The sequence below is a fragment of the Panicum virgatum genome, chromosome 3K, assembly GCF_016808335.1.
Source record: "Panicum virgatum strain AP13 chromosome 3K, P.virgatum_v5, whole genome shotgun sequence".
Taxonomy (NCBI): Eukaryota; Viridiplantae; Streptophyta; class Magnoliopsida; order Poales; family Poaceae; genus Panicum; species Panicum virgatum.
In genome coordinates, this window is record NC_053138.1 from 57,675,928 (window position 1) to 57,703,029 (window position 27,102).

At 52.4% G+C, this 27,102-nt stretch overlaps 4 protein-coding genes across 13 annotated transcripts; 2 read left to right on the forward strand and 2 right to left on the reverse strand.

The window, feature by feature from the left end:
- Positions 1–96: 96 nt before the first annotated feature.
- LOC120699863 (peroxisomal membrane protein PEX14-like) lies at positions 97–5,857 on the reverse strand. 10 transcript variants are annotated; one of them, XR_005685674.1, is made up of 6 exons: positions 5,399–5,857; positions 5,061–5,324; positions 2,475–3,948; positions 2,267–2,388; positions 1,116–1,738; positions 97–1,029 (listed from the first exon to the last, which is right to left on the reverse strand). XR_005685674.1 is itself a non-coding variant. In XM_039983953.1 (2 exons), exons 1-2 carry the CDS (start codon positions 5,499–5,501, stop codon positions 5,070–5,072), a joined length of 306 nt encoding a protein of 101 aa, XP_039839887.1. In that variant the 5' UTR covers positions 5,502–5,857; the 3' UTR covers positions 4,850–5,069. The 10 variants fall into 10 exon arrangements, 1 of the variants encoding a protein (XP_039839887.1); XR_005685671.1 differs by having other exon boundaries at positions 964–1,738; positions 2,475–3,781; positions 3,903–3,948; XR_005685676.1 differs by having other exon boundaries at positions 964–1,309; positions 1,507–1,738.
- Positions 5,858–6,658: 801 nt separating this feature from the next.
- Positions 6,659–8,379, forward strand: LOC120701104 (xyloglucan galactosyltransferase KATAMARI1 homolog). The gene has a single exon (XM_039985263.1). The coding sequence runs from the start codon at positions 6,659–6,661 to the stop codon at positions 8,261–8,263; it is 1,605 nt and encodes a 534-aa protein (XP_039841197.1). The 3' UTR covers positions 8,264–8,379.
- A 699-nt stretch (positions 8,380–9,078) lies between these two features.
- Positions 9,079–16,425, reverse strand: LOC120699864. The gene is made up of 14 exons (XM_039983954.1): positions 16,331–16,425; positions 14,009–14,457; positions 13,832–13,895; positions 13,380–13,730; positions 12,855–12,979; positions 12,650–12,758; positions 12,417–12,562; positions 12,220–12,293; positions 11,872–11,983; positions 11,655–11,781; positions 11,501–11,573; positions 10,090–11,420; positions 9,799–9,990; positions 9,079–9,622 (listed from the first exon to the last, which is right to left on the reverse strand). The coding sequence occupies exons 1-14, from the start codon at positions 16,337–16,339 to the stop codon at positions 9,434–9,436; spliced, it is 3,351 nt and encodes a 1,116-aa protein (XP_039839888.1). The 5' UTR covers positions 16,340–16,425; the 3' UTR covers positions 9,079–9,433.
- Positions 16,426–23,535: 7,110 nt separating this feature from the next.
- Positions 23,536–24,081, forward strand: LOC120701105 (translation initiation factor IF-2-like). Its single transcript, XM_039985264.1, has one exon. It carries the CDS (start codon positions 23,536–23,538, stop codon positions 24,079–24,081), a length of 546 nt encoding a protein of 181 aa, XP_039841198.1.
- Positions 24,082–27,102: the final 3,021 nt, after the last annotated feature.

Sequence of the window (27,102 nt, forward strand, 5' to 3'; positions counted from 1 at the left end):
GTACAAAATTTAATAAACAATAATTTTATATTTAGATAAAGATGTATGCAGAATAATAATACAATGACAATCTTTTTATGGCCATGAAACTCTTCATTGTTTGCAAATCAGAATGTTGCATAAATCGAAGTATAAATCATCGTTTCTCCAGGAAGTATAAATCGAAGCATCATTATCATCGGAATAAATCAGAATGGTGCCACCACAATGGCACAAACAATCAACCTGCAGATGGAAAAAAGACAGCTACAGCCTACATGTACATTGTTGCTGGTCACAAGACATGAAAGCATCTAGCCATAAAAAAAAGGTGAATACACTACGATCACAAAATGTATCCACCACGAGTAACCCTTCCTGATGATGGTTTTCTACTTAACACATTCGGTGTTGAGTGTCTTTTGCTTCTGGTCAAAAGAATCATGAGAGATGGCTAATTACTCAGTACCATTACTCAGTATGTTAACTTGACAAGATTTAAAACAATAAGACACCTCTAAGACGTCTCAAGCTAAAAAGTATTGTCATTTCTCTGACAATAGCAAAATAGTAAAACTTAGTGTTATAACAGATGCATTAAAATTAGAAGCATCAACTTTTTCTATGTAACCAAAATTTTATTTCAAGCAATATAAATAAAAAATCACGTAATTTGTCTGAATACATTATTAAAGCAAAGTTAATTTGATAACCTAATTGAACTTCATCCAAACACCACCACCATGCTTCATGCTGTTTTCAGACAAGGAGATTGAGCTCAAGCAAGAGAGGAGTAACACTCAATGTCATTTCAGACCTAGGTCTATTGTCACGGAGAAGGCTTGCCCCAACTTCACTGATCACTTGGAAGAAACAAATTCACCTGTCACATCTGGAAACACTTTTAGAATGCGATGAAAACCAAGCAAGTTGATCAACCGATCTGATTTTTCTCAGATTTTGATTGTGGTTCCGTATCTCTGCTTTGCCATGATAACTCAGAATATTGCCTTCACTTGTAAGGACTCGTCTTAAAAACAATCTTTACAACTTGAATTCAGAAAACATGCGGAGCGATTCAGAACAAATTATACGAGACAAGGTTTGCAAATAAATGAAATATTTCATAGTAGTACCAAAAGGGCCAAATTGATGGAAACTCTTTCACCCTCATATCTCATAATCAGGTGAACTACAAGACGTGGTCTCTCCCAACATGTCTCCCAGCCTCACCATTGACTTAGCAATGGCAAAGTTCACACACCGTTACTGAAGTCTGAACCCAACAGCTTCATGTAAACGCTCAACTGATGCGATCTTAGGAGGTCACCTGAATCAGAATATTTGTCTAAAAATTGAAGACATATGAACCCAAATTCTGTAATCCTTTGGAAGCATCAATTTCTTTTTTTGGTCGCCACAGGAATTAAAAGATGGAAATAGACTCGCTTTATTTGTTTAAATGAGCTATAAAACGATATAATAAGTTATACGAATTAAAACCTTCATTTAAGCTGTGATACATACCTTTAGAATCAACAGACCAACACTTCAAATGGGACTATGGGCCCTTCAGAACATGTGTGTCTTGAATCTTGATGTTGTAATAAACAGAGAAATGAACACAAATTCACCTGTCACATTTTTTTGCTACTGAACGTCCGAATGAATCGTAGGAAGCAGTGTGACATCCACAGTTGACAAGACACAAAATAGTATTGTCCTAATTGTTTATTCATTCATCTGCATATGTTTGTACCTGATATAAAAAAAAGCATCATTATATATATTGAGTGAAAACAACCTGAAGGCAACACGAAGATGCATGTAAAAGCTTTTGTATCTTACTGACTGATCTAAAGCAAGCATTATTGTTTGCATTTCATTTAGAGAGGCTGCAACTGTTAGGCATTATGTACAAAATGTGTCATGCAAACAAACTTTTCTCTGCTCACCAAAAACAGTAGTGGTCATATCAAAATCATCAGAGTTAAGGAAAACTGAAAATATCCATACTGTTCGTAAGCAAAAGTGGTCATACTAAATATTCTTTGGACTATTCCTAAAAGAATTTATATAAACTCCCAAGACGATGAGTAGCATCCAACAACATTTCCTCTCTTCTCTATTCATGAATGCTCTGCACATTCCTAGTCCCCAGCAACTATCTACATGATCAGGTTGAAAAATTCATAAACTGAAGCATAGCAAGGACATCAGAGAGAGTGCATGTTCAGTTATTCCAGTGGACTGAGCAGCTAGCTAAACGAGAAGAAAGATGTATCACCTAATGCTTTGTCGATGGTGAGGGTTGCTTGCGGCTAGGCAGCTAGCAACTAACTCTACCTGATTGGTGATGACCCATCTCTGCTACTTTCAGAGCTTCCATGATCCCATCTGAGGTCAAGACTGCACAAGCGGTCAACACATGTAAGCATTTTAACAAACACATGATGCCCAAACCAATGGTCGGTGAAACAATTTGCATTAGATACCAGAGCCAACTTGTGGGGAAGGATGGGGGCGTAAATGATCCGCCGCCGGAATGGATAGGGTGCCGAGATGGGGCCGGGGCATCAACAGGATGACAACCGCCCTCTCCTCTTCGCACGACTGTCCAGACCTATCCTCTCCGTGCGGCACACCAATGGTGAGGCTTGGACGTTCTGGTGGAGGGGGGACACCGGCGTGGATGGGTGGATGTGGTGGAGGAAATCGCCCGTGCCATCGCCGTGGTGGTCCTACCCTCCGCCGCCACTGTCCGGGAGGCCGGGCTCCCCCGCTCGTTCAACGAGCAGGTACGCGGCGGCGCGAGGTCCACGACGGTGTGGAGGAGGTGCAGCTGCGAGGAGTGGGCGTTGACAGCGATGGGGACGGCGGCCACGCGAGGCGCGCGTGGGGAATCCGCGGCGGGGGGCGTGCGTCGCCTATTGCGCGCGCGCGACTTGCCCTCCCGCGCGCCGCCGCGGAAGGCACACCCGCCGCCCAATCCACGCCGGTGGCCTGGCCGCTCATGCACTATGCCCACTCCTCTCGCACGCCGCGCCTCAGCCTCCACCCGCCCGCGCGCAGCCCCGCCACGCGCGCGTGCTCGAGCCGCTCCGGTCCCGAGTCGGCTCCATGCCGCGCGGAGGGAGGGTGGCGCCGGGTGATGGAGAGGGACGCTGGCGGCAGGCCGCCGCCAGTGGGATCCGAGGTGCGCCGCCGCCAGAGAAGGGGATCTCGCGGCATGGGGGGCGAGGCATGGGAGGGGGGATTGGATCGCAGGTGGTGGTGCTATAGGCCTGCTAATGGTTTGGGTTGAAATGAATTTTATGGGGTGGGTTTTGAAATGTGTTGTGTTTGGATGGGTTAAAATGGGTTGTATTAGTTAATGGGTGGGTCGGGCGGGTTCTATATAAATGCGGGTTGATGTGGGTTGTATTAGTAAAATTTAAAGCTTTACATGTGCCTCCAAAAGCAGAATAGTTTTACTCCGTGCATTTCTTAATGGGAGGCAAGCAGCATACCTAATGAGCATTCTGCAAGCACTATTTATTTAAAAAATAATTATCTAAAATAATTTTAGGGAAAGAACGCATGCTGTTACCAAGCATTATTCTTTTCCATAAAAATAGGAAGAAATATTTTTCACAAAGCATTCTGTTTCTGTTACATATATTGCTACCTTATTGACTTTCATAGTTGACAGCAAAATTCATAAGATTCAAACGTTCAACAATATAAATACAAATTTATCTGAGGTATTTCAACAAGCACATCATGTTCAACTGGATCACATGGACCTACCAATGATTCATTCCTGCCTCAGCAAATATTCAAACCTTCAGAACTAATAAGCCAGTAAAAATGACATGGAACATGTTTGTCCAAAACCAATCCCTTAACTCTAACATTAAGGGCTTTTGTAATCATATCGGTACCTATCGACTCCATAATAATTGATGGAAAAATTCAAGACCAAATGTACTGCAAAAGCAATAAAAATTTGTGTGAGGCATTTCAACAAACACATCATGTTCAACTGGATCGCATGTACCTGGACTTGTGATTCATTAAGGGCCCGTTTGGTAGAGCTCCGGCTCCTCGAAAAACAGCTCCGGCTCCAGCTCCTCTGGTGGAGCGGCTTCTCGGGTGGAGCCGAAGTCGTTTTGAAAAATGTTTGGCAAAACAGCTCCACCAGTTAGATTGAGGTTGTGAAATGTCTAAAGTGCCCTTTCTTTTTTTTTCCATTTGCTTTCTTTTCCTTTATTTCCCCTCCTTTTATTTTCCTCTCCCTTTTCTTTTTTCCCCCTCCTCCTCCTTATCCATTCGGCGCACCTCCCCGGCGCCCGCCTCGCTCTCGCCGCCGCCCAACCCCCCCCCCCCCCCCGCCTCGCTCTCGCCGCCGCCGGCTCCCTCCCAGCCTCATGATCCCGCCGCCGCCGGCCCCCTCCTCGGCCTCGAGCTCCCGCCCGCGCCCCCTCCTCCTCTGAACACGGCAGCCCGCGCCTCCTCCTCCTCCACCCATCGCGGCAGCCCGCGCCGCCTCCTCCTCCACCAATCGCGGCGCCCCGCGCCTCCTCCTCCACGCGTCCGCTGCCAGCCACCTCCTCCGCCGCCGGGCACATCCTCCCCGACCCCGCAGGCCGCGTGCCTAGGCTCGCCGCCGGCCACCTCGTCCCGGCCTCGCCCGTTGGCTTGCCGCCGGCCACCTCGTCCCGGCCTCGCCCGGTGGCTCGCCGCCGGCCACCTCGTCCCCGACTCCGCAGGCCCTCGCCGCCGGCCATCTCGTCCCCGCGGGCCACGCTCCAGCGGACCCCACCTGGGGGCAAGTATGGCAAAGTGTTGCCAGAGCCGCGCGGAGCCACCAATTCCTGGCTCCTCCTTGCGTGTGGAAGCCGCAAGGGGCTCCATGGGCAGCTCCTCGCGCGGAGCTGGTGCACAACACACCGTTTGGCAGTGCTCCTGCTGAAGCCGCGTTTGGAGCCCTGCCAAATAGGGCCTAATTCTGGGCATACCTCGATGCTTTGCTCATCAGTAGTCAAGATGATAGAAGAATAACATCACAAGAGGAGATAAGAGGAGAGGAGAGTACTTACAAGGACTCTTCAGAAGGCCTCGTCGATCTCCTGGAAAGTGAGGCCCTTCTTCTCGAGGAAAGACCGCCTGTAGACTATGGGGGAGCCCCTGACCTTGGGGTGGGAGAGGAACTTGACGGCGTTCTCGACGTAGTCCTCCCTCATGGGCTGCAGTGCCGCCTCGAACACGAGCTTGTCGGCCCCAGCTCCCGGGTCAGCATCTGTTGCTGCTGCTGCTAGGGCAAGGATCCCATCCAATCAGGCATCAATCAGGATCCCAATCCCCTGTAGAGTTGGGGATTGAGTCGAGTCAAACGGTAAGAGGAGGGAATATGATCGAATTGGAGAGAGGCAGGTACCTGTGCTTGGGGATTGCTGCTGGTCGGAGCCGGTGGCGGAGGCCATGGCCTCGCCCACGCCTCTCGCAGGAGTCCATTGGATCCGCGCCACCATCCCCACCATCTATGACGACCTCCACCAGGCCTTCGTCGTCGCCGAGGGGGCCGCCACCGGCCACCACCACCGTTGTTGGATCCACCGGTCGTCGCCTAGGGTTTCAGTCGGGGCCCAGGCAGGGGCTCGGTGGCGGAGGACTGGCGCGGGGGCGGGGGAGGCAAGGGTGCGGGGTGACGGAGCAGTAGCGCGGCGGTGGGGGGGCGCACGGGGCTGGAGGAGCAGGAGGCTTGGCGCGGGGGCTGGGGCCGGGGCCGGGGCCGGGGCAGCAAGGGCGCGGGGGTGCAGGAGTAGCAAGGCGATGGGGGCGCAGGAGCAGGAGGCAAGGCGGTGAGAAAGGAATGCAATCCGTGAATGACGGGGCGAGGCGCGGAAGGCGGGGGTGGGTACAGGCGGGCGGGTAAAGAAGGCCACCGTGACAAAAAAAAATTGGTTTTGGGCGGAATCATTTCGGAAGACGCCGTTTTTTGGTCCGCCGGTCCTGGCAACTGCGTAGCTCTTATACGTGGACCATTAAGATGTGTTTTATGACAGGTATGAGTGAATTAATTTTGGTGCAAAATGTATTAGGAAGTTTCATCCTTTATAATATAGAATAGTATAGAAGTATAGATTTAATTCCAAATTGTGTATGCTGATTCCTGAACTATTTGACTTCCAAAATGGCTGCGTTGGAGTATGTTCTGGGAACCTGCCGCTGTACCTGTGCCCACACCTGTGTAACTTGGCGTGTGCCGCTGACATGTGGTCCCGCCCTGAACCATCTGTGCAGCCAAAACCACAATAAAAGCCATGGAGGATCTTGAGCCCCACTAATCCTGCATGCATGAGCTTTCATTCCATAATTAGCAGCGCCGGCCATGCTCCCATGCACGCGCCTAATCGAACATCCTTGGGGGCGCGTCCATGGATGGAAACATCCTAGGCAGAGACGCGATCAAGAATGGGAACAGATCGAGGCGGATCCGCGTCGGCGATCCCGCGACGCGCTGGTGGGGATCGGCAGCTGCAGCAGCCCACGGCGGCACGGCGGCATGTGTTGGAGCTGAAGCCGCCGCGCATTCGGCGACACGGACGCGGGGCTGCGAGCGAGCATTCTCCTTAGTCCTTCCTTCCCCGGCGGCAAGACCAGGCGGCGGGCGTCTCTGCTTGTTCGGTGACGCGCCATGGCGAGCGGGGGCGCGGCGGCGGCGGCGCTGCGGGCCGCCAGGTGGCTCCTGCCGCTCGCCGTCCCAGCGTGCTGCGTCGTGTGGATGCTCCTCGCCTTCGCGCCCCCGACGCCGCCGGTGCTCGGGAATGAAGATATCGTTCACGCGTCACCGCGGCCGCCAGAGCGTGAGCTGATCGTTGACGCATCGCCGCCGCCGCCAAAGCTTGAAAAAATAACTGGCGCGTCATCACAGCCACCGAATCGTCAAGCAAGAATAGGGACTCCGCCTTCGCCACCACCGCCACAGGTGGCACGTCGTCAAGAACGCCAGCGGCGCGCGGCGAGGCGGGCCGCCGTGGCCGACCGGTGCGCCGGCCGGTACATCTACGTCCAGGAGCTGCCGCGTCGATTCAACGCCGACCTGCTCCGCGACTGCCGGTCCCTGTCGGAGTGGACGGACATGTGCAAGCACGTCGCCAACGCCGGCATGGGCCCGCGGCTGACGCGCACCGGCGGCGTGCTCCCGCCCACCGGCTGGTACGACACCAACCAGTTCACCCTCGAGGTCGTCTTCCACAACCGGATGCGGCAGTACGGCTGCCTGACCGCCGACGCCTCCCGCGCCGCCGCCGTGTACGTGCCCTACTACGCCGGGCTCGACGTCGGCCGCCACCTGTGGGGGTTCAGCAACAGCGTGCGCGACGCGCTTGCCGAGGACCTCGTGGGCTGGCTCCGCTCGACGCCGGCGTGGGCGGCGCACGGCGGCCGGGACCACTTCCTCGTCGGCGGCCGCATCGCGTGGGACTTCCGGCGCCAGGACGACGGCGGCGGCGAGTGGGGCAGCCGCCTGCTCCTCCTCCCGGAGGCCAGGAACATGACGGCGCTCGTGCTCGAGTCCGGCCCGTGGCACGCGGGCGACGTCGGCGTGCCGTACCCGACCTACTTCCACCCGTCGCGAGCCGCCGAGGTGGCGTCCTGGCAGCGCACCGTCCGGCGCGCGCGGCGGCCGTGGCTGTTCGCGTTCGCCGGCGCGCGGCGGCCCGGCGGGGGCGGGGGCGGCACCCTGCGCGACGCCGTGATCGACCAGTGCGCGCGGTCGCGGCGGTGCGGGCTGCTGCAGTGCGGCCGCGGCCGGCGCAACGACTGCTACGCCCCCAGCAACGTCATGCGCCACCTCAGGAGCGCGGCCTTCTGCCTGCAGCCGCCGGGGGACTCGTACACGCGGCGGTCGGCGTTCGACGCCATGCTCGCCGGCTGCGTGCCGGTCTTCTTCCACCCGGGCTCGGCGTACACGCAGTACCGGTGGCACCTGCCGGTGGACCACGCGGGGTACTCGGTGTTCGTGCCGGGGGAGAGCGTGCGCAACGGCACGGTGCGGGTGGAGGACGTGCTCCGGCGGTTCGGCCGGGCGGAAGTGGCGGCCATGAGGGAGCGGGTGGTCAGGATGATCCCCGGCATCGTCTACAGGGACCCGAGGACCCCCGCCGGCGGGTTCAGGGACGCCTTTGACATCGCTGTCGACGGCATGATCGCCAGGGTTGGCAGGATCAAACGGGGGCTTCCTCCCTGGGAGGACAACCATGATCAGCGTCGGTGGAATGGTTACTTCGACAGCCAGTGATCATGTGCTTCTCGCTCCAGCGCTCATGCACACTGTTCATGCTTCCATTTGAATTCCTTGGCCGAGGTTACCTACTGTTCACCATCATGGAGTTACTGTTTGGTGTCATCTATTTTTCGTTTCAGCTCATTGCCAAGCAATTGCGTGCCCTCATAGTCATAGAAACAGAACCAGGGAAAAACAACATCCGAGCGCTCCATTTGGTTGTATACATGTATGCACAATATATACTAGTAATATCCACAGACGAAGCTTGTCAGATTTCAGAGTTAATTTAAAGACATGAAGTCAAGCATGATTTGTCTTTGCAACTTCTACACAAATAAGATATACTGATAACTACTGTTGCGAACAAAGAGTGCAGACCACATTCTGGGGCAGTGGCAAATGGAGCCCGACAGAACTGAAAAGCAAAGAGCCATACAAACATAGCTTCATGGAATCATGGCTGCAACAGTGGTCGAAACAGTAAAATCATAGCCTAAAATGAAAATTGATTGCTCAAAAAAGGTGCAAGACGCACACTACGATTCTGAAAGCAATGTGATATAATGCTATGCAATCGTTCAGAAAAAAAAATACAATGCTATGCAGAACAACCAAATTGAGCAATGCAGCTTCCAAGTTCCCGTGTAACTGGAACTTGCTGAGCGAATTCTGAAAAATGCAACACATAACAGATCATCCACGACAAACAATGGTTGAACTTGACCATAAGAAAGAGAAGCAAGAGCCAAACAAACCAAATTCAGACATCAGGATCAGGAACATGTACAAAAGGGGCTTTGCAAACACCACAACCCCAGAGATATTACTTTCATAGCTCATAGGTTTACTAAATGAGTGCCATAATAGACAAGGGGAGTTTTACATGGTATTACTGCCACAATGTCAGAGCCGTCACAAGCTCACAGAAGCAGAAATAGCATAGCAATCAAGCATGTCTGACTAGCATATCTAAGCAAGAACAGAAGGGAGCAAAAGAGAGCACCTCAGGCCCAGAAGAGCGAGGGCGCCTATACCACTACGCCTGTTAGCGCATCCCACAAGTGTGGCAAAACCGAAAGAGAGCATGTCAGATCTCTCCTTCAGATTGTAGGATAACTTGCTTTATTCTATACCTTAGTATGCATAGTAAGTAATACTGCTGTAATAGGGAGGTGAGTCTTGTCAACCAAACATGAAGTGCTGAATCATGCAGCCACAGGTAGTGCAGGTCTTCAGTAACGTCACTGATGCCAGGAGGCATCCTCGGCAAGCAATGATGTGCCTACAGGGGGAGCATCTGACGATCGCCTCAGCACCACGACAGACAACCATCAACTGGCACCTTTGATCCGGAACGCGCTCCGTGACACCCTGCATATTCGACGCAACTGATCAGACCAGTTCAACTCAAGTGCAGTGAAGAAAGAAAGCACTAAACGAACAGATCCTCTCTTTAAAAAAGTTAAAACAGGCTACAAATGATATGAGCTACTTCTCAACAAGAGGGAATCAGAGGCAATTCTAATTGCTCAGAGAATTTCCACTACCATGTATCTGTATGGCGCACCAACTGCCGGGGAAGACTTCACTCCACTTACAGAAGTGCCACAAGCCATGCATGCCCTGACATTACACCTCATCATGCAGGCAACACATATCTTATGATGGCATGGGACGAGCTCCATCGCAGCTTCGCAAGATCGACAGATGATGCAGGAGTCACTCTTGGGATATGGAGTCTAACATGCAAATAACAGTATTAATACTTTGGAGAACATTATTCTGATCTTATAAGCAGCATAATAAACATTGCAAGCTGGCAAGCAGGGAGCTCTTACCAGATACTTGTCCCACTGAGACTCAAAGAAAGAGAATCTCATTTCAGTCTCACAGCTGCTTGGAGGAACTGCTGGTCTTTCAACTGGACAATCAACGAAGCACGCTGAAGGCCTGGACTGAATGAAGTCGAGCTTTCTTGTAGGTCCAAACTCAAGCAAATTAGGCTTCCGGACTGGTCCAGACTCGTTTCTGTGAAGAGATCCATACTGTATCAAATCAGGCTTTCTTGAAGCTATGCAGTCAATCAAATCTGGCTTTCTTGTAGGTACACACTCAATTAAATCAGGCTTTCTTGTAGGTACACACTCAAATAAATCAGGCTTTCTTGTAGGTGCAGAGTCAATCACATCAGACTTTCCTGTAGGTACAGGCTCAACCAAATCAAGCTTTGGGGTGCTGACAGGAATATCATCCAGCAAGCTACCATTATCAGAGGAACTTCCATCCAGAATGCTTTCAGCACTGCTGCTGCTGCTGCTGCTCCCATGGGCCTGATGGCTCTGACCATTGCTCTTACTGCATGCATCATCACTCTGATGGATCTCAACATTAGTCCCACTGCATGCATCATCACCCTGCTGGCTGTCAGTGTTAGGAGGGGAGTCATCCGTGATGTTGGCATTAAGTGGAGATCTTGGGGAGTGATAATCTGACACTGATTCAGGGAGCTCATCGTGATCAAAGGAGCAAGGCTCTAGCAAGGGTACATACTTCGGTCTTGAGAGTGGTGGAAGAAGGACCATGTGCGTTGCAGGTCCGCATCCAACAGGAACTACACACATCCTGCAGATGCCAGGGAGGGAGCGCATAAAGTCACTTAGCTTAGGATAACCAAGTGCAGTATGATCAAGCTCCATCCTGCAAGTTGCTCTGAAATCACCCTTCAAAGAGCTTAATGGATACCTCTCTCCCCCAAGTCGCTCAGTTGCATCCTCAAGAAATCCTGGCAACCACTTCCTGAATACGAAGAACCAAGATGGAAGGCATTTCTCAGGCAATGGTCGCCGCTTCCGAAGGTTGTGTTCCACAGTTAGTTCACCATCCAGCACACTATGGGTTACCTCTGGGCGCTCCTTGATGAATTGCCGCAAAGAAGTAGCTCTTTGTTCTTCTGAAGGCAAGTATGCTCTAGCTACAGCATCCTTTACCTCCACTCTCTTCCCAAGCATGTATACATGATGAGCTTCCTTTGCACTTACCATGTCCTCCTCTCTTTCAAATTTTACAAAGCCAAAACCTCGGGACTGCATTCGATTGCCTACTGGTATCCCAATGACCACTGCTTCTTCCACAGGCCCAAATTCAGCATTGAAGAATTCAATAAGGAACTCTGTCAGAATGGGACAACACAGAAAGTTAGAAGTGTGTCTTGGTTCAAATTCAAGCAATGTAAGGATTTATGAAATTTACCAGAGTCTACTGAAGGTGGGAGGCCCCCAACAAAAATTTTTCGAGTGTAGTCATGCTTCGGCCAATGATTGTTCTAAAAAAGAATGTAATGTAAGAAGCAAACCGAACAAAGGAATAGATGTTGACAGAATGAGGTTGAGCATGCTTAACTCACCCGTGGCACAAACTTTGAGCCTTGTCCTTGTTTTGTAACATATTGGCTCTTACTCTTAGGCCCTTGAGCAGAACGGTTACTGGACCGCAAATCACGCTGGCCTACTGATGTCTTTAGACCAGTATAGCTGCAGAAAAATTCAAAGCAAATACAGGTGAGAAGCAAAGATGTCATAGTTCAAGTAATCATGTGCTATTGTAGTGTATACCAGATGTACCTTTCAGTACAGTCATCATTGAATAAGTCATCAAACTCATCACCCAGAAGCTCTTTGCAAATTTCCTTTTTCATCAAATGATACTTTTGAGGTGATCTATGGTTCCCTGAAACTAGAGTACTTTTCTGTTAAAATGGCAATTCTAAATGTCCAAACTTATGTAGTAATACCAGCAAAAGAACAGCAAATATATATGTTCAGTTTATTAAATTCCTTCCATCTAATTGAATTTCTGGCTTGTATTTACTACTATACTTGCAGAATACAAATAAGCTAACAGAAGAAAATGTGAACATATATCAAGATTAAGCCGAACAGAAAAAGAGTAAATCTATGTTAGTCTCTTACATGGTACCACATTTGCAGAGCTAAGAACGAAACGCATGTCCTGGGACGTTGCCACGTCAATGGGTCTTTGCTTTCTGTTCAAGTCAAATAAGCATGTTTAGTGCATTAGACCATAAATTAAAAATCAATTTATGTATTTTACTTTTTGTTATTTATTCTTTTAATTCGATTATTTGAATTATTCTGAATTTACTCACCGTAGGTTCCGGGCTTTGGTATCAGCCCCAAAACGCAAAAGGAGTTTAACACATTCCACAGAACCATTCTTCACTGCTAAGAATAAGGGGGTTTCTTTGGTCTTGGTAGGTATATCAACACAATCTTGGGCATGAAGCAGAAGTGACTTTCAAAGCAAAGAAAAATAAAACCTATCAGTCACAACTCACAACAGAGCAATTAGGTACTATGAAAGGAAGTAACAAAAGGCTACCTGAAGAGCCTTGTAATTGCCCTTAGCTGCAGCGCTGTGTACTGGCGTGAGCCCTAATTTGTTCCCCTGGAAAACTCTGGCACCGTTCTTGAGCAGGAGCCACACAATCCTGCACAATGACAGAATACAACTGATGTCTAAGAAGACAACTATCTTACAAATTAGGATTCACTGGTTAGGACAAAGCAGTTTCAGAGATGAGCACCTTGGCTCCTGTGTACTTGAGCTACCACTAAGGCACCAGTGAAGTGCTGTGTTTCCTTCAGAGTCGGCTTCATTTACATCAACATTCCCCATCAGAAGCATCTTTATGACATTCATATCTCCAACCTACACAAGAAAGGTCTATCAGCAGAATCGTTGTGAAGATGCAATTGTATTCCCAAAAAACTTTGAGCTTGTGATGCATAGCACGACTAAGGTTAAATAGCATCAACCTAATTTGCGAAAAATCCACTGTTTTTCATGAAAGTCAGTTTAGATCTCAAAATAAACATATCGAATACATAAGTCAAGTCAAAGTCATAGTAACTGAAAGTTCATTTACTATACATGCATTGAATATGAATACACGAGTCACATACGAGTACATTTTAGTACTTATTTGATGTTATGAAAAAGAAAGCAACATAAACAAAAGCCTTGCTTTTAGTATGAGTAGATATTTTTTATAGCTATACTACTGAGTGCTGACCAATGTATTTAAGCACTCCTATATGAACAGCAGTACCTTAGCAGCCCTGAGTAGTGGGGGTAATGTTCTCCTGTCAGTGTGCTCCCTCCAAGATGCCGACCCAAATTGGTTAAGCAGCTGAATCTCACATAGCAGAGCCTTTCTCCTTTCATTTCCGTCACGAGCTGAAGCATCTCCCAGGGATAAAGCCTCATCCACAACAGCATTGTAAATTGATCTTTTTGTTCTGACACCCTCTATCACCACACTAACTTGTGTCGATATCTTCTCTTCCACCACGAGAAGCAGCATTGCCAATGCAGGAACACGTCCCTCCATGGCATATCTGTAAGCAAGCTCCCCGACCACTCTGGTTTTCTCTGCCAGGAGCCTTACTGCTTTGAGATCCTACACAAAGAGTGAGGTGGCAATTTTGAGTAAAAAGCTGCACTTAGATCAGCTGTGGAACAATTCAGATAATGTGCAAGTGTAGTAATGAGGATACGAACCCTTTCTTTAAGAAAAGACAGAAGATCTTCAATTGGGTTGTCCAGCGACCAATTAGTTTGAACTCTGAATGCAGCAGTACATGGTTAATGAGGAAACAGTGCAGTTATTGCAGGAAACATGGGGAGTGAGTTCAATCAAATCCATGCATTAACTAGCAATGGGATACATTCACATACCTCCTGCTCAACAGCGCGATCTCAAGCGGGAGAAGTGTTCTCCCGTCAACCACTCTCAGATCAGTGCGGGCATTCTTGGAGAGCAGCAGCTCGATGCACCTGGCCGAGTGTGTCTCAGCGGCAACGTGCAGCGGCGTCCGCGTGAGCTGGTCCCTGGCATCGACGGGCGCCGCCGTGATCCCGCTGCCTCCCTCGAGGAGCAGCCTGGCGCACTCCACCGCGTCGTGCTTGCAGGCGAGGTGCACCAGCCTCGTGGACATCTCCTGGTCCAGCACCCTCGAGGCGTCGGAGCCCTTGCGGATGCGGCGCAGGGCCTCCTTCCTGAACTTCCCCACCGCCGAGAGGAGGAGCGCGGTGTTGTCCTCCACGACGGCGCGGCAGAAGCTTTCGTGCTTCACGCGGTCCATGCTGCCGCCAGTCCCCGCACCGCTGGTTTCTTCACTTGAACTCTGCAAATTCAAAAGACGAAATTCACTTCAACACCTTATATTACAACAAAAAAATGATCAATTTGCTTCACTTGAAACATGTCCCAGCAGAATAAATCTTGTTGCAGTAGCCCCAAGCAATGAAGCAACTCATAATCGAAACTTCCACTTGACCAATGGCAACACAAAGCACGAGCAGAACAGGAAACAGCAGGCTAATAAAGACAGCCCAGAGTGGAATCTGACAAATGCAGGCAGCGAAAATCAAACTAATCACTTCTTCAAAAAAAATCAAACTAATCAAGTTTTGCTTCATTGGGTTGCCACTAAAGACAAGCCAGAATGGAATCCGACAAATCCCCCTTGCTCAAAATTGCTATCGATGAATCCTACTGCAAAGCATACATGGAACTGTACTAGAAACAAAAATGCAGCCCTGTCAAGACGCTCAACAGACACGAAAGCGGAACGTGACGAATCAATTGACCACGCCGTGTAAGAACAAGCAGAAGGGACAAGTGTTTTTCCCCAGCCAGTGCCTGCTCAGTGCTCAGACCATGGTCAAACCACAAGTAGAGCATCTGTGACTGAGCTGGGTCACATCAGCACATCAATGGCCAATGGCCGGAGGTCGGGTCACGTAGATGCGAATGACACGACATGGCCACAGGTACCAGATACGAAGCTACCCAGCCACGCAAAAGATTTCTTCGGAATCCACCACCACCTAGGAAATAGTAGCAGCCATCGGATACGGGGAAGCAAGCGAAACCTCCTCAACCCAAGAAGGAATTCCAAAAATAGCATGGACGAGGGCGGTGGATCGCATCGAATCGCACCCAAACGTCATTTGCGCGTGAACGAAAAACCCAACAAGCCTGTGGAAAACCCCCAAAAGCAAAGCCAGAAATAGCTGTGGGATGGAACGGGAGCACATGGGGAGCGAACAGATCAGAGAGCTCGCGAAGGAGCGAGGAGAGAGCGAACTCGCAGAAATTTCATCATCTCATCCCCTTCCATCCACACTGTTGAAGCAAAAAGCACCCACCACCGAAATCTATCGAAGAAGACCGCGGCGGTGCAGAGAGGCAAACAACCCAAAGCAATGGCGGCGAGCATTCGATTAGTAAACCGCGGCGGGGGGAAAGGCAGCAATCGAAAGCAGAGCAATGGGGGCGAACTCGATGCCCAAAGGGGGAGAAAACGTGGAGGCCAAAAACCCTAACAGTAACAGCGACAAAACCACACGACCATCATCCACGGAATCCGCCGAAAAGAGGCGCGGCGGGGCATAAACGAGCACAAATTCGAGAGCAGCTCATGAAAAACTCCGCGAAACGGCCGGATTCCGGAGCTCGGACCGCCGGCGCTCGCACTGCTGCGAGCTGGGAAACACACGGCGGCGGAGGAGCCCGAGGGCCGGCCGCCCGGACGAGGAAGCCGGCCAGAATCGCAGGAATGGCCCCCGGAAACCCCCAATCATACGAAGCCCCCAGGGAAAATCGAACCGCCGAACGGAAACCAACCGGAGCGGAGCACACGCACGCACAACACTCGATCGTCTCCGATCGCAACTTCCCCCAAAAAAAATGAAAAAATGAGGGAGAAATTCCATTCCAGCTCCGCGGCCGCTCGCCTCGGCTAACCATCATCGGCGGCGACAAGCCCAAGCAACGCCGGGAGCAGGGGGAAGAGAACGAGGACGCACGCCGCATTTGCGAGAAACCCCGACGAGAAATCCACCGAAAACCAACTCGAAACCAAACCTCGCGCACGCGACGAACCACACCGAACAGGGGTTCCGACGAACCAAATCGCACGAGCACGAAGAACACGGTGACCGATCACACTCACGCCCATTGCTGGCTAGCTAAAGCTTCCCCTCGCCACTCACCTCCCCCATGCGTGCTCGGCTCCTTGCCTCGCACGGGCGGGCGCTCGTCTCCTTCCACACCCACCACCTCCACCTCTCCCCTCCTCTCGCTTTATGCTGCCCTGGGCCTCCTCCGAGAACCACCTCCCACCCCCGAACGAACGATCCTGCCTCTCTCTTGTACTCACCACGGCCGGGGGCGGCAGCAAACCCTCTCCTCCCCTGCCGCTGTCTCCCTCCTCTGTCTCTTATCTCTGGCAGGGCTCTACCCACTCCCCGTACCCGTCACAGCTTTTGCCACCCCTCGTCGCCCCCGCTTTAAACCGCCTCGTCGCCTTGCGCCTCCCCGAGAAATTTCCCCATTGCCGTTTCAGGCAACCGGGCCGCTGCCACGGGATGAAACCAACCCGATCACCAACACGGCGGCACCAAACCAACGCCGTGCATGCTGCTCGTACGTGCCCGGCCGCCTGATTTGAATCGCTCGGCGACACGTGGGAACCTGGGAGAAGCAGAAGCCGGAAGCTGCCCGGAAGGCGCCGGTGGGACGGCGGGCGGACGGGGGCGACGCGGCCGGGTGGTGGCGTGGCGTGGCTCGCCGTTTTGTCGCGTCCCGGGGGGCAGGCGCTCCCGCCATGGGCCGGGGCTTCTTCGTGCCACCGGGCCGGGGGTGCTCTCCGGAAGATTCCGTGGGGAGCTCGCTGAGAAGTGGGGCCGGGGTACGTGTGGCCCGCGAGTCAGGGGGCGGTGTGGGGTTGCTTGGAGTGGTAGCGGGCTAGCGGCCGTGCGAACGGAAAGCCTGCAAAGCGCGGGGGAGGAGGAGGGGTTTGGAGGTGGGCCCCGCGGATCGTTCTTGGTTGGCGAGCGGGGGGGGGGGGGTTGGTTGGTGATGACGTCAGAGGGGAAGCTGGGTAGGGATGAACGTGAGGGTCGCCAACAGGCAAGTCCGCAAGTGCGTTCAAATATTCAATGGATGATGATGCATTTTGTTGGAGGGGCAGCAAGGCATGGCATCTTGGATTCATGTTTGTTCCTTATGTTGTGCCCCATCAGTAACAAATTGTACAGGATATGCTAATTATTGTTGCTATTCTGTGTGTGTAGTTACTACTTTCTTGCAACTATTATAATGTTGTAAGTCATTCGGAAAAAAAAGCTCACCATGTGTTTGTAATTATGTGAGCACGCTTTCTTTCGTAGAGAATACGGTAATTATAGGTTGTAAAACCAAAATGGACGATAACGGTCGTCATCGGATGGACTAAAATGGTGAAAACCAATGTGGATGAACTAGTATCAAAGCGATCCAATGGTAATGTCATGGATCTAGGTTACCCCACTGTTGACGCTCACTAACGACCATTTCCAGGCGTCAACTTGATCAGAAAATTATGAGAGTTTGCATTTCTTACACGCATCTTTATCCAATAAAGTCCCTAAACCACACTTCACCTTCTAGAAAATGCAAGTTGTGTTTTTGAGCTAATATGCAGGTTGCGAGCATACTTTGGCCCGACATAAAATCACAGAAAATATCAGAGCACCGATTCATGCTCAAACGGACCAAAAGTAGCCCAAGAATCGAAGCACAGCCATTACCCCCAGCATTCAGACAAGAGGAGGCCCAGGACAGCCCACACCCAGTAGATTGGGGGCGGTTGGCGCCACTGGGTGGCCGGCCGACAGCCCAGTGGGCCCACCGCCTTCAGCCAGCCACGTGGAGGCGTCCCATTGGCTCCTTATGGCGGTTCCAGGAGGTAGAGGCCGTGGCTCCCTCCTATAAATACAGGAGGGTAGAGAATGAGAACACAGACACACTCACCTCTTGCATAATCTTTAGGCTTAGTGGAGTTTAGGAGAAGTCTAGGAGTCATCGAGTCGCCGGAGTTGCTCGAGAGTTCTGATATGGGTTCATCTCTAGCTCTCTCTTGTAATATTCGGTTGTTTGTAATAGAATTAGACTATGGTTACCGATATCGGCTCGAAGTATGTTCTGAGTTATCGGATATATGCTTCTTGATCTGGTTCCGTTATTGTTCAATCTTGCATTGCATGATCGCCCTGCGCTTGCGATGGTTAACATATTGGCCTTAGAACTCTATCAACTGCTCCAGTATTCGTATGTTTGCTCTAGTGTGATGTCTGTCCATCCGGAGGGTGGGGGCTCCGCGCGGGACACTAGAGTATCGCTTACTAGTGTAGACATGGTGTCTAGATTAGCTAAGAGTTCGTAACATCCCAAAAAGTTACCAAATCAAATCACGCGCTAAATAATTTCAAAACCTCTTTTCAATCGTTGAGCTCAGTCCATTCAAAATCGATCCCCGCCCGATCTCCCGTAAACCCGGTCCCGACATCCAATCGCTGTCCCGTCTCACTGTTTGCCCTCGTCCCGCGTGTCACGCCCGACCGGCGCGCGTGCGCGTCCGGTCGCGGCCGCCGTCGCGATCCCCGCCATCTCTCTCTTTTTCTCTCACTCTCTCTCTCTTTCTTTCTCTCTTTCCTTTTCTTTCTCTTTTTCCTTTTTCCATTTTCCTTCTTTTTCTCCTCCTCCTCCCTTCCTTCCCTCTCTCGTCTCCCGCGCACTACAGCCCGCTCGCCGCGTCGCCCCGACCACGCTCGCGCATGCCCGCTGGCTCCCCCGGCCGCTGCCCGTCCCTGTGCGCGCGCGCCCCGCCCCCGGCCTGCCCACGCGCACGCGCACGAGCACGCGCGCACGCACGAACGCCGCCTGCCCGCGCCACGCGCCGCAGGCGTTTCACGCGGCCGCCATCACCGCCACGCCGCTCGCCTGCTGCCAACGCGCGCCCCCCGCCGTGCCGCTCGCCGCTTGCGGCTCGACGCCGGCCGCCCCCGGCCCCGCTCGCCCATGCTCCCGGGCCCGCCCATGCACGCCAGGCCCTGCTCCCACGTGCACTCGCCGCGCCCTCCGCCGTCAAGCTGCACAGCGCCGCCTTCCCCGCTCGCCGCCTGCCCGAGCTGTCGTGTCACCCCGTGCCGACCTCGCCGCCCGCGCCACCGCTCCGCGACGCCGAGCAGCACAGCAGCTCGCCCCCATCGCAATTAAAGCCGGCCACGAAGCCCGCCGGGCCGCCACCGATGCGCCCCGCCCTCCACCGCCTCGGACGCCTATAAAAGGGGCCGAGGAGCACCCCTGGCGCCCCCACAACCCGTAGCTCCGCCCAGCCCAGCGCCTCCCTGCCTCTAGCGCCGCCGCCACGCACGCCTTCACCGGCCGCCGCCCCCGCCGCTGCCCCGCCTTCTCGCCGCGTCCCAGTCCAAGGTGAGCGGGGGAATCAAATCCTCTCGCCTCCCTCTTCATTCCCCCCCTCCACGGCCGTCGCCGGAGCTCAGGCCGGCCAGACTGGCCGCCGCCGGCGCCTTGCCTCTCCCACCCCTGTTTCCCAGTCGAAAGGAAGGAGAAGAGGGCAGATTTGCCTTTGGCCCCCTCCCCTTCTCTCTATTTCCTAAAGAGTCCCTCCCCCTTTCTAACCATTTTGCAAAAGAAACCCCCTCTTTTATTATATTTCAAAATAAACCATTCCACCATATAAACTTAATTCGAAATAAAACCCTACCTTTTCCAGAATAACCCAAACACTCCCCAGAATTCTAATCAGGTCCTTTCACTAATTACAAACAAGTCCCTGGACCCTTGTTTAGGCCCTAAACACCCCGTTAACTTATCATTTTATGCGCCAAACAATCTCCGATCGACCTGAAACTTTACCACGCCTAACCTAACATAATTTTGGTCATGCCATTAGGAAACCGACCAAAAATATTACTCCTATATCCATATCTTAATTGTTTCCTAATCGAGCTCAGCGATAAAACTTTTATTGTGTGTTTGTTTGTATGCGTCGTAGATCACGGTGTGAACGAGGGAGAACCCGTCGACGAGCAGTACTGCGAGCAAGCGAACGAGGACCAGTTCCGCGACCCCGAGCCCGAAGGACAGTATTTCGACCAGGACCTCCCGGAAGGCTTTGAAGACGGCAAGTTCAATTCCACCCTTTGATGCATGTTTTGTCCTAGTTTTTATAAACACAACCTATTGGCCTGATTTATAAAATTGCATATATTTTTCCTGCTAAAAGCATGATTGGATAGCCACCCCTTGATTTGTTATAACTATTCCTTGACCACCTAGATTAATGTCTGAATGTGTTTTGTTTGGACGTTAATCGCTGCTAGAACGTTTAGGACCTTATACACAATATAACTTATTTTATAAAGAAAATGTGTGCGTGTGTGGGAAGGGAGAAAAGTGGAATTTCGAAAGATGAATTTAGACGGGATGGATGGCATTTCTATGTGATTTGCCGATTGGTGTGCTCGTGCCTATGTGGCAGAGCAAGGAAGGGAGATATCCATCTTGTCACAACTAAGGACCGAGTTGGTGTGTCATCTCACCTAACTCCACTATCGTGCAAACCACTCGACCGTTGAATGGGCAACGGCTTAGCATAAACCCCACTAGTTAGTCTGATAGCCATCAGGAGAGCTGAGAGCAACGGGTGATCAAGGAGAAGAGATTAGCTCTGTGTGACTAATACCCCGGTTAAAACCTCTGTGATAGGTCAATGACCCCTTGGTGGATCCCTTGATGGCTAGTCAGGACTAGCTAAGGGGGTAATGAATTTGTTGGGATCTACACTGACACTACGGTGATCGAGCTGTGGTACCCCGCTTGTGGGTAAAGTTGCACACCTCTGCTGAGTTAAGAATCTATTCGAATAGCCGTGCCCACGGTATTGGGCGAGTTACGGTGTGGTCACGCAACTAGTGTTTCTTTTGGGATGGGTTAACGTGAGTTGTTTTGGAAAAATGTCCGGCAGTTGTGCCGTGTGCTACGGCGGATGAGGAGTCCGGTAGCAGTTTAAAACTTGGATCATGTGGGGATCAACACTATGTGTTGCTCGGTACAAGAAAACTTGCTTTGAAAATCCTTTCTGTCAAATGAACCCTTGCATAAAACTTAGCTTTCCGCAAACTAAACCCTAGCCTTATTCTTGATTTACCCTATGCATTATATTATGTTTATACCCCTCCGTGGGTGTGGTTGGACTTGCTGAGTACGTTTGTACTCACCCCATTCTTAATTTTTACAGAGGAAGACCCAGACTTCGTTCCCGAAGACGTTGAGTAGAGGTTCCGTCCTGCACCCAATCTTGCCTGTGGATAGGGTCACCCGCAGGAAGTTCCGTATGGCGCAAGACTCTGATGACCCCCTCTTCGTAGTTATTATCATTGTGTGGGTGTTAGTTGTTATCCTCGCGATAGTGGCGCTTCACTGCCCACTTCCGCGTAGAGTTGTACGGTGATGTACCATCTGATGTAATAAAAGTGTTATCAGCTTCCTGGGACTGATATTGTATCACTTTTAAGTCTTCCCTCATGAGGGGACGCTTCAGAGTTGCTGGATGTCAACTATACCCACAGTTTGTAGAGGTAGCCGGCATGTGGTGACAGTCCTGTTCGAGCCCGAGTAATCCTCCACGTTCGGTATGGGGGGTAGGAGGTGCATAAAGCCGCCGGGGTGTACGGGCTTCTCCCGTTGCTTCGATAGCGGTCTCCCTATTGTGTAGTTTAATCTCTGACGATCTAACCATAATTAAGATGGCATAGATATAACGAGCCTAGCATAGTTGACTCGAGCTCTAACTTCTACCTTGCTCCCAGTCTAAAGCATCTTTTCCTTTCTTTTATTTATTTACCTTGAGGGTAGTTGTGTGTCACACTACCTCCTATCATGTTATCTATCTTACCCCTGTTTAAGTGTTTATGCAAGAGAATATCAAATCTAGATAAAGTTCATCAACTGGTCTATATCTCTTCATTCACCGTCTTCCCTGCGGAAATATAAATGACACCCCGGTATACTCCTGGGTAAAATGCTACAGCGGTATTCTGTGTGCTTGCGGATTTATTTGTGGTTCATGAAATACCTGCCACCCCAATTGACGTATGCGGGCGTCATCACTGCTTTCCCGGTGGTGATGCTGTAGGCGCAACACCCACCCACTCGTCAAGCCGAAAAGCTACAAGTGGAGTGCAACGGTGATAAGGCAGGTCCATGTCTATAGTCAAAGTGCCCTACCAGATATCTGCAACACTTGCCAACCAACCTACACGCTCTTTCACTCCACCGTACGATAATTGATGAAATGCGTAGCTAATGCATGTGTGACAAATAAATTAAAAATAGTTGAAATAATGTTGCGGGTTAGATATTTCTATACACAAACAAATAGCTTATAAGATTTTTTTTAAAAAAAATAAGGATGAAGATTGAGAAGCATGGACTCCGGCGTTGGAAATTTGAGTACCACAAGCATCGAGCTCAGTTAACGGAAGATAGATCAATGGAACTGAATGCTGCCCGAACAAACCTACTACTAGCCCTACGCCCCTACCCCCTCTCACGAACGCGTCGTGCGCTCGAGATCCAGCAAGCCTGCCCGTGCGGTGCGCGTGCTGGGGGCGTAAGGTTGTCCGCAGCGGGTACTGCATCCCGCTCTCCACACGTTTTAGAGTTGGAGTTTGGAGAAAAAATCCCCGCAGCGGGACTCTGTAAAAGCTACGGTAACTTAGCGAGGGCTCCATTTTGCGCCAATTCTGACGCGGGTGGAGAACCAACGCCACGCATCGACGTGGCGCGGGGCCCACGCACTGGCGCGCCATCCCAGCGACCCGCACGGAGGGAAGAGGGGGGACGAGGGGCGCCGGCGCGGCATCGAGGAAGAGGAGGCCTGCACAACCGCGCCGCCCGCGAGGAAGACGAGGAGGCGGGACCGCGGGGCTCGGCGGAGGGAGCAGGGCGCTCGAGCAGAGCCGAGTAGCCCGGCCCCCGCCGCGCTGGCCGCCCCGCCCCGCACGAGCCCGCCCTGCCTCGCCATGGCCGCGCGCCCGCCACCGCCTGGCCCGTCACCGCCTGGCCCACCCGCCATGGAAGAAAGGGAGGAGGGCCCGACGCTCGCTCCGCTGGTCCGCCCCGCACGCGCGCTCGCGCCGCTGCCACGCCGCGGTGAGCAGCAGCAGGGCCGTGGCGCCGGCTGCTCGAGCAGGGAGAAGCGCGCAAGGGAGGGGGCGGGAGGGGTTGCGTGCGGCCTCGCCTCGCCGCGCCTTCGCCTCGCCGGGCTACGCCGCACCGCGCCCCCGCGGACCCGAGGCGAATCTCGCTGGGCCGCCACCGCCGCCGGGGAGGAAGAGCGTCGGTGGGGATGGTGGCCGCACCTGCCGCCCCGGCGAGCTCGAGGAGCAGCAGGGCCGCAGCGAGGCGAACTCGAGGAGCAGCAGGGCCGCCGGTGAGGAGGAGCGCAAGTGCCGAGGCGGGGAGGAAGGAGGCCGCCGCGGCTTACAGACCCTGCATCACCGTGGTCGTGGCCGTGGCCGCCCCGCGCGGGCGTGCGCCCCTGCCTCGCCGTGGCTGTGGCCGCCCCGCGCGGGCGTGCGCCCCTGCCTCGCCGTGGCTGAGGCCGCCCCGCGCGGGCGTGCGCCCTGCCTCGCCGTGGCCGCCCCGCACCGGCGTGCGCGGCGAGCCGCACCGAGCTCGGGCGCCGCCCCGTGAAGGTATCCGCGGCGAGCTCGGCATCGGGGTGGAGGGCTACGGCCGCCGGCTCGGCGAAGCTCGGCATCGGGGAAGGGGGCGGAAGGCCGGCGGGAAGAAGAGATGGGGAGGGAGTGGGAAAAAATTTAAATGTGGGTTCCATGATGTGGTTGTTGATATAGAGAAGAGATATAGAGGGTGCATGGGTGCGGAAGAATGAAATATAGAGCAGAGAATTTTGATGAACATGATAGAATATTCTGTTTAGAGAGTGAATTTAGAGAACTACGAGTGCGAATAGCCTAACAGACGGCCCGGCTCCTGCCGTTGGCGTGCGTGCATGCCGCCGGGGGGACAAAAGCCTGCAGCGCCCCAGTACGGCTGGTGTCAGGAGGACAGAGCACGGCAGCAGCTGGGTGCAGCGCCAACGGCAGGTGGGCACGCGTCCCCTCCCGCTGATTCGGTTCTATCTCCTCTTCCTCCTCCCAAACAAAGAAAGAGAGAAGGGGCCCCGTGCGGCCGTGCCGCCGTGCGTGTGGTGGCCTTGTGGTTGTGGCGCTCGTGTGGGGGGTAGGGTTGTGCTGGGTGCCGGTGCGCCTGCACGCTGCATGATATACATGACCCGGTGGACACCTGCAGGTAGCTAGATAGGCCACACCGTACGTACCGGGGGATCGATCGGTTTCCAACTTTTCATCTCCAGCCCAATGAACTGCACCGGACCAGGGCTATCCATCGATCCATGCCACGCCTCTGGCAGGTGGCAGCAGTGGGTAAGTTGAGCACACTAGACTCTACGATGAATTTCGGCTGATGGTAAAATGAGCTAGCTAGCATAGCATCGTTATTTTTGCAGCAAGACGAGTACGCATTTTTATTTTCATTGTTATATATGTATGCTCTGTGCGAAATATCAAGTGCGGTAATGCTAGTCCGCGTCTTCTATAACGTTATTTTTTTTTATCTCAGATACTATCGACGGGCATTTGTGGGCCCGCTCTTGTAATCTGCCTAGCTACTTTTCTATGGCCCTGTTTAGATGCATAATTTTTTAGTGTAAAATATTGTAGCACTTTCGTTTGTATTTAATAATTATTATCCCATCATGAGTTAATTAGGCTCAAAAGATTCGTCTCGCAAATTATAGATAAACTGTGTAATTATTAGTTATTTTGTTTAGCTACATTTAATATTTCATGCATGCGTTGAAACATTCGATGTAATGGAGAATGTTGTAAAGTTTTGGAATTTTGAAAGCAACTAAACAAGGCCTATATCTACTAGGAATACAAGTGATCAAGCATGTAGATGCACTCACAAATTTTTTTAAAAAAAGAATGATGGTAAGGAGAAGGGCGGAGACCGAGGATGGCAGCCATATGTATATAGCACGATATATATGTGTGTGCCCTCCAATGGTGAGGTGCTTGCCCTTCTCATCCATCAACCTCTTTAGTCGTCTTTACCCCTTTATTCCACAAAAGACAACGCTATTTTTTTCTCACCTTTTATTTGCTAGCTACTTTGAGAGGTGATTTAGCACATTTAGCATCGCGGAGAGGACGATGATGTGGCAGTTGTATACATATAGCAGTTGCACCCTATAGCAAGATAGGTCGTTCTCCCACGATTATTTCTCGTATAGCTTGTGGCCTTGAGAGAGCGGCGCAGTCATGCATATATAGGAAAAAACCAAATGCACGGAAGTAGTTTGACATATAACACGGGAGGTAATTGTGGCAGAGATGTATGGTGGCGATAACGATAACGTTGTTGTGGCACCTCCGATCCGAGGCATCAAATGGTATATATATCACGCTCTCTAGCCGAAGCCGTTTGAGCAACTCCAGTGGAGTGGCTAAATTTGAGTGACTAAAACTCATTTTAATCACCCACTTTCTAAATTTAGTCACTCAAAATATAATCTCTACTCCAGCAGTACCGACTAAATAGACTAAAAAATAGTGGGCCTTACTTTTGATAGCCTAAGTAGAGGGTGACCAAATTGAGGGGGTGGGAGAGGAAATTTAGTCACCCCCTCATTTTAGTCACCCAAATAGAGGCCCTGCTGGAGTTGCTCTTAAACAACGATTAGTAGGATGGTTGTGTACTGAGTATATGTGAATGTTAGTATATGCACTAAGCTAGGTTAAAAAAATGGAGGCTATTCCCTACGGGCCATTATAAATTTTCCCAATTCCATCTGTGCCACTAAAAAAATTGGCGCTCCCACACAACCACTAAGCAAATTTGCTCTGGACTTTCGTACCATTACTGTCCAATTCCGTCACGTTTGCCGTCTGTCAGACTCGTTGGGAAGCATAGAGAAGGATGAAGTTCCCGTTTTACCCTCGTCCCCTTGACCCGAGCTTGACCAAAGACTTGACGAAGGACGGGTCCTGGCCGGGGGCACCCTCGAGGACGCGGCGGAGCACGTCGGACTCGTGCAGGCGGCAGACCTCCTCGGCGCCGCCGACGAGGAGCTGTGCATCGTCCACCGCTCGCGCCGTCCGCCGCTCCCTCCCCCCAGCACCACCGACGCTCCCCTGCTCCCTCTGCACCGCCCCTCCCTGCTCCGGCCGGGGCGGGGCGAACGGATCCGGGCGGCCGGGAGGAGGGGGGAGGGACCGGCGGCAAGCAGGCTGGCATGGCGTGTGCGGGAGGTGGAGGACTTTCCGGCACCGGCACACATGGTGGCGCGGCGGCAAGCAAGTGGCGCGGAGCAGTGATGCGCGCGGCGCGGCTCACACAGGCAGTGGCAGGCGGGCGAGAGCAACCAACGGCAGCAGAGGCAAGGTGGGCCCGCGTGGTGCTCCCTCGCCGCGCCTACTCCTCCTTACCCGGCGGGCGCGAGGCGAGGCGGCGCTGCGAAGCGAGGCAGGGCGGAGCTACGGGACGGAGGAGGTGCGAGGCGAGGCGGAGCTTCGGGGCGGCGCGAGGTGAGCAGAGGCAGCCGGCGGCGGAGGAGCGGGCCGGCAGCAGTGGAGCAGGGGCGCCGGGAGGAGGGAGAGCGGGGTGGGGTCAGGGTCGGGGCGGGCGTCGGCGACGTGAGGGCGGAGGTGAGGGGAACGGGCGGAGCGAGCGAGGGAGAGAGATGGAAGACGGCTGACGTGCGGAGTCCACATGTAAGAGAGGGCAAAAGGGACATTTTAAACTACCGTTAGCTGCCGTTCCACCCAGAACTAACGGTAGTGGCACATGAGTTCAAAGAAAATTGAATTGATGGCTGGGTGGGAGTGAG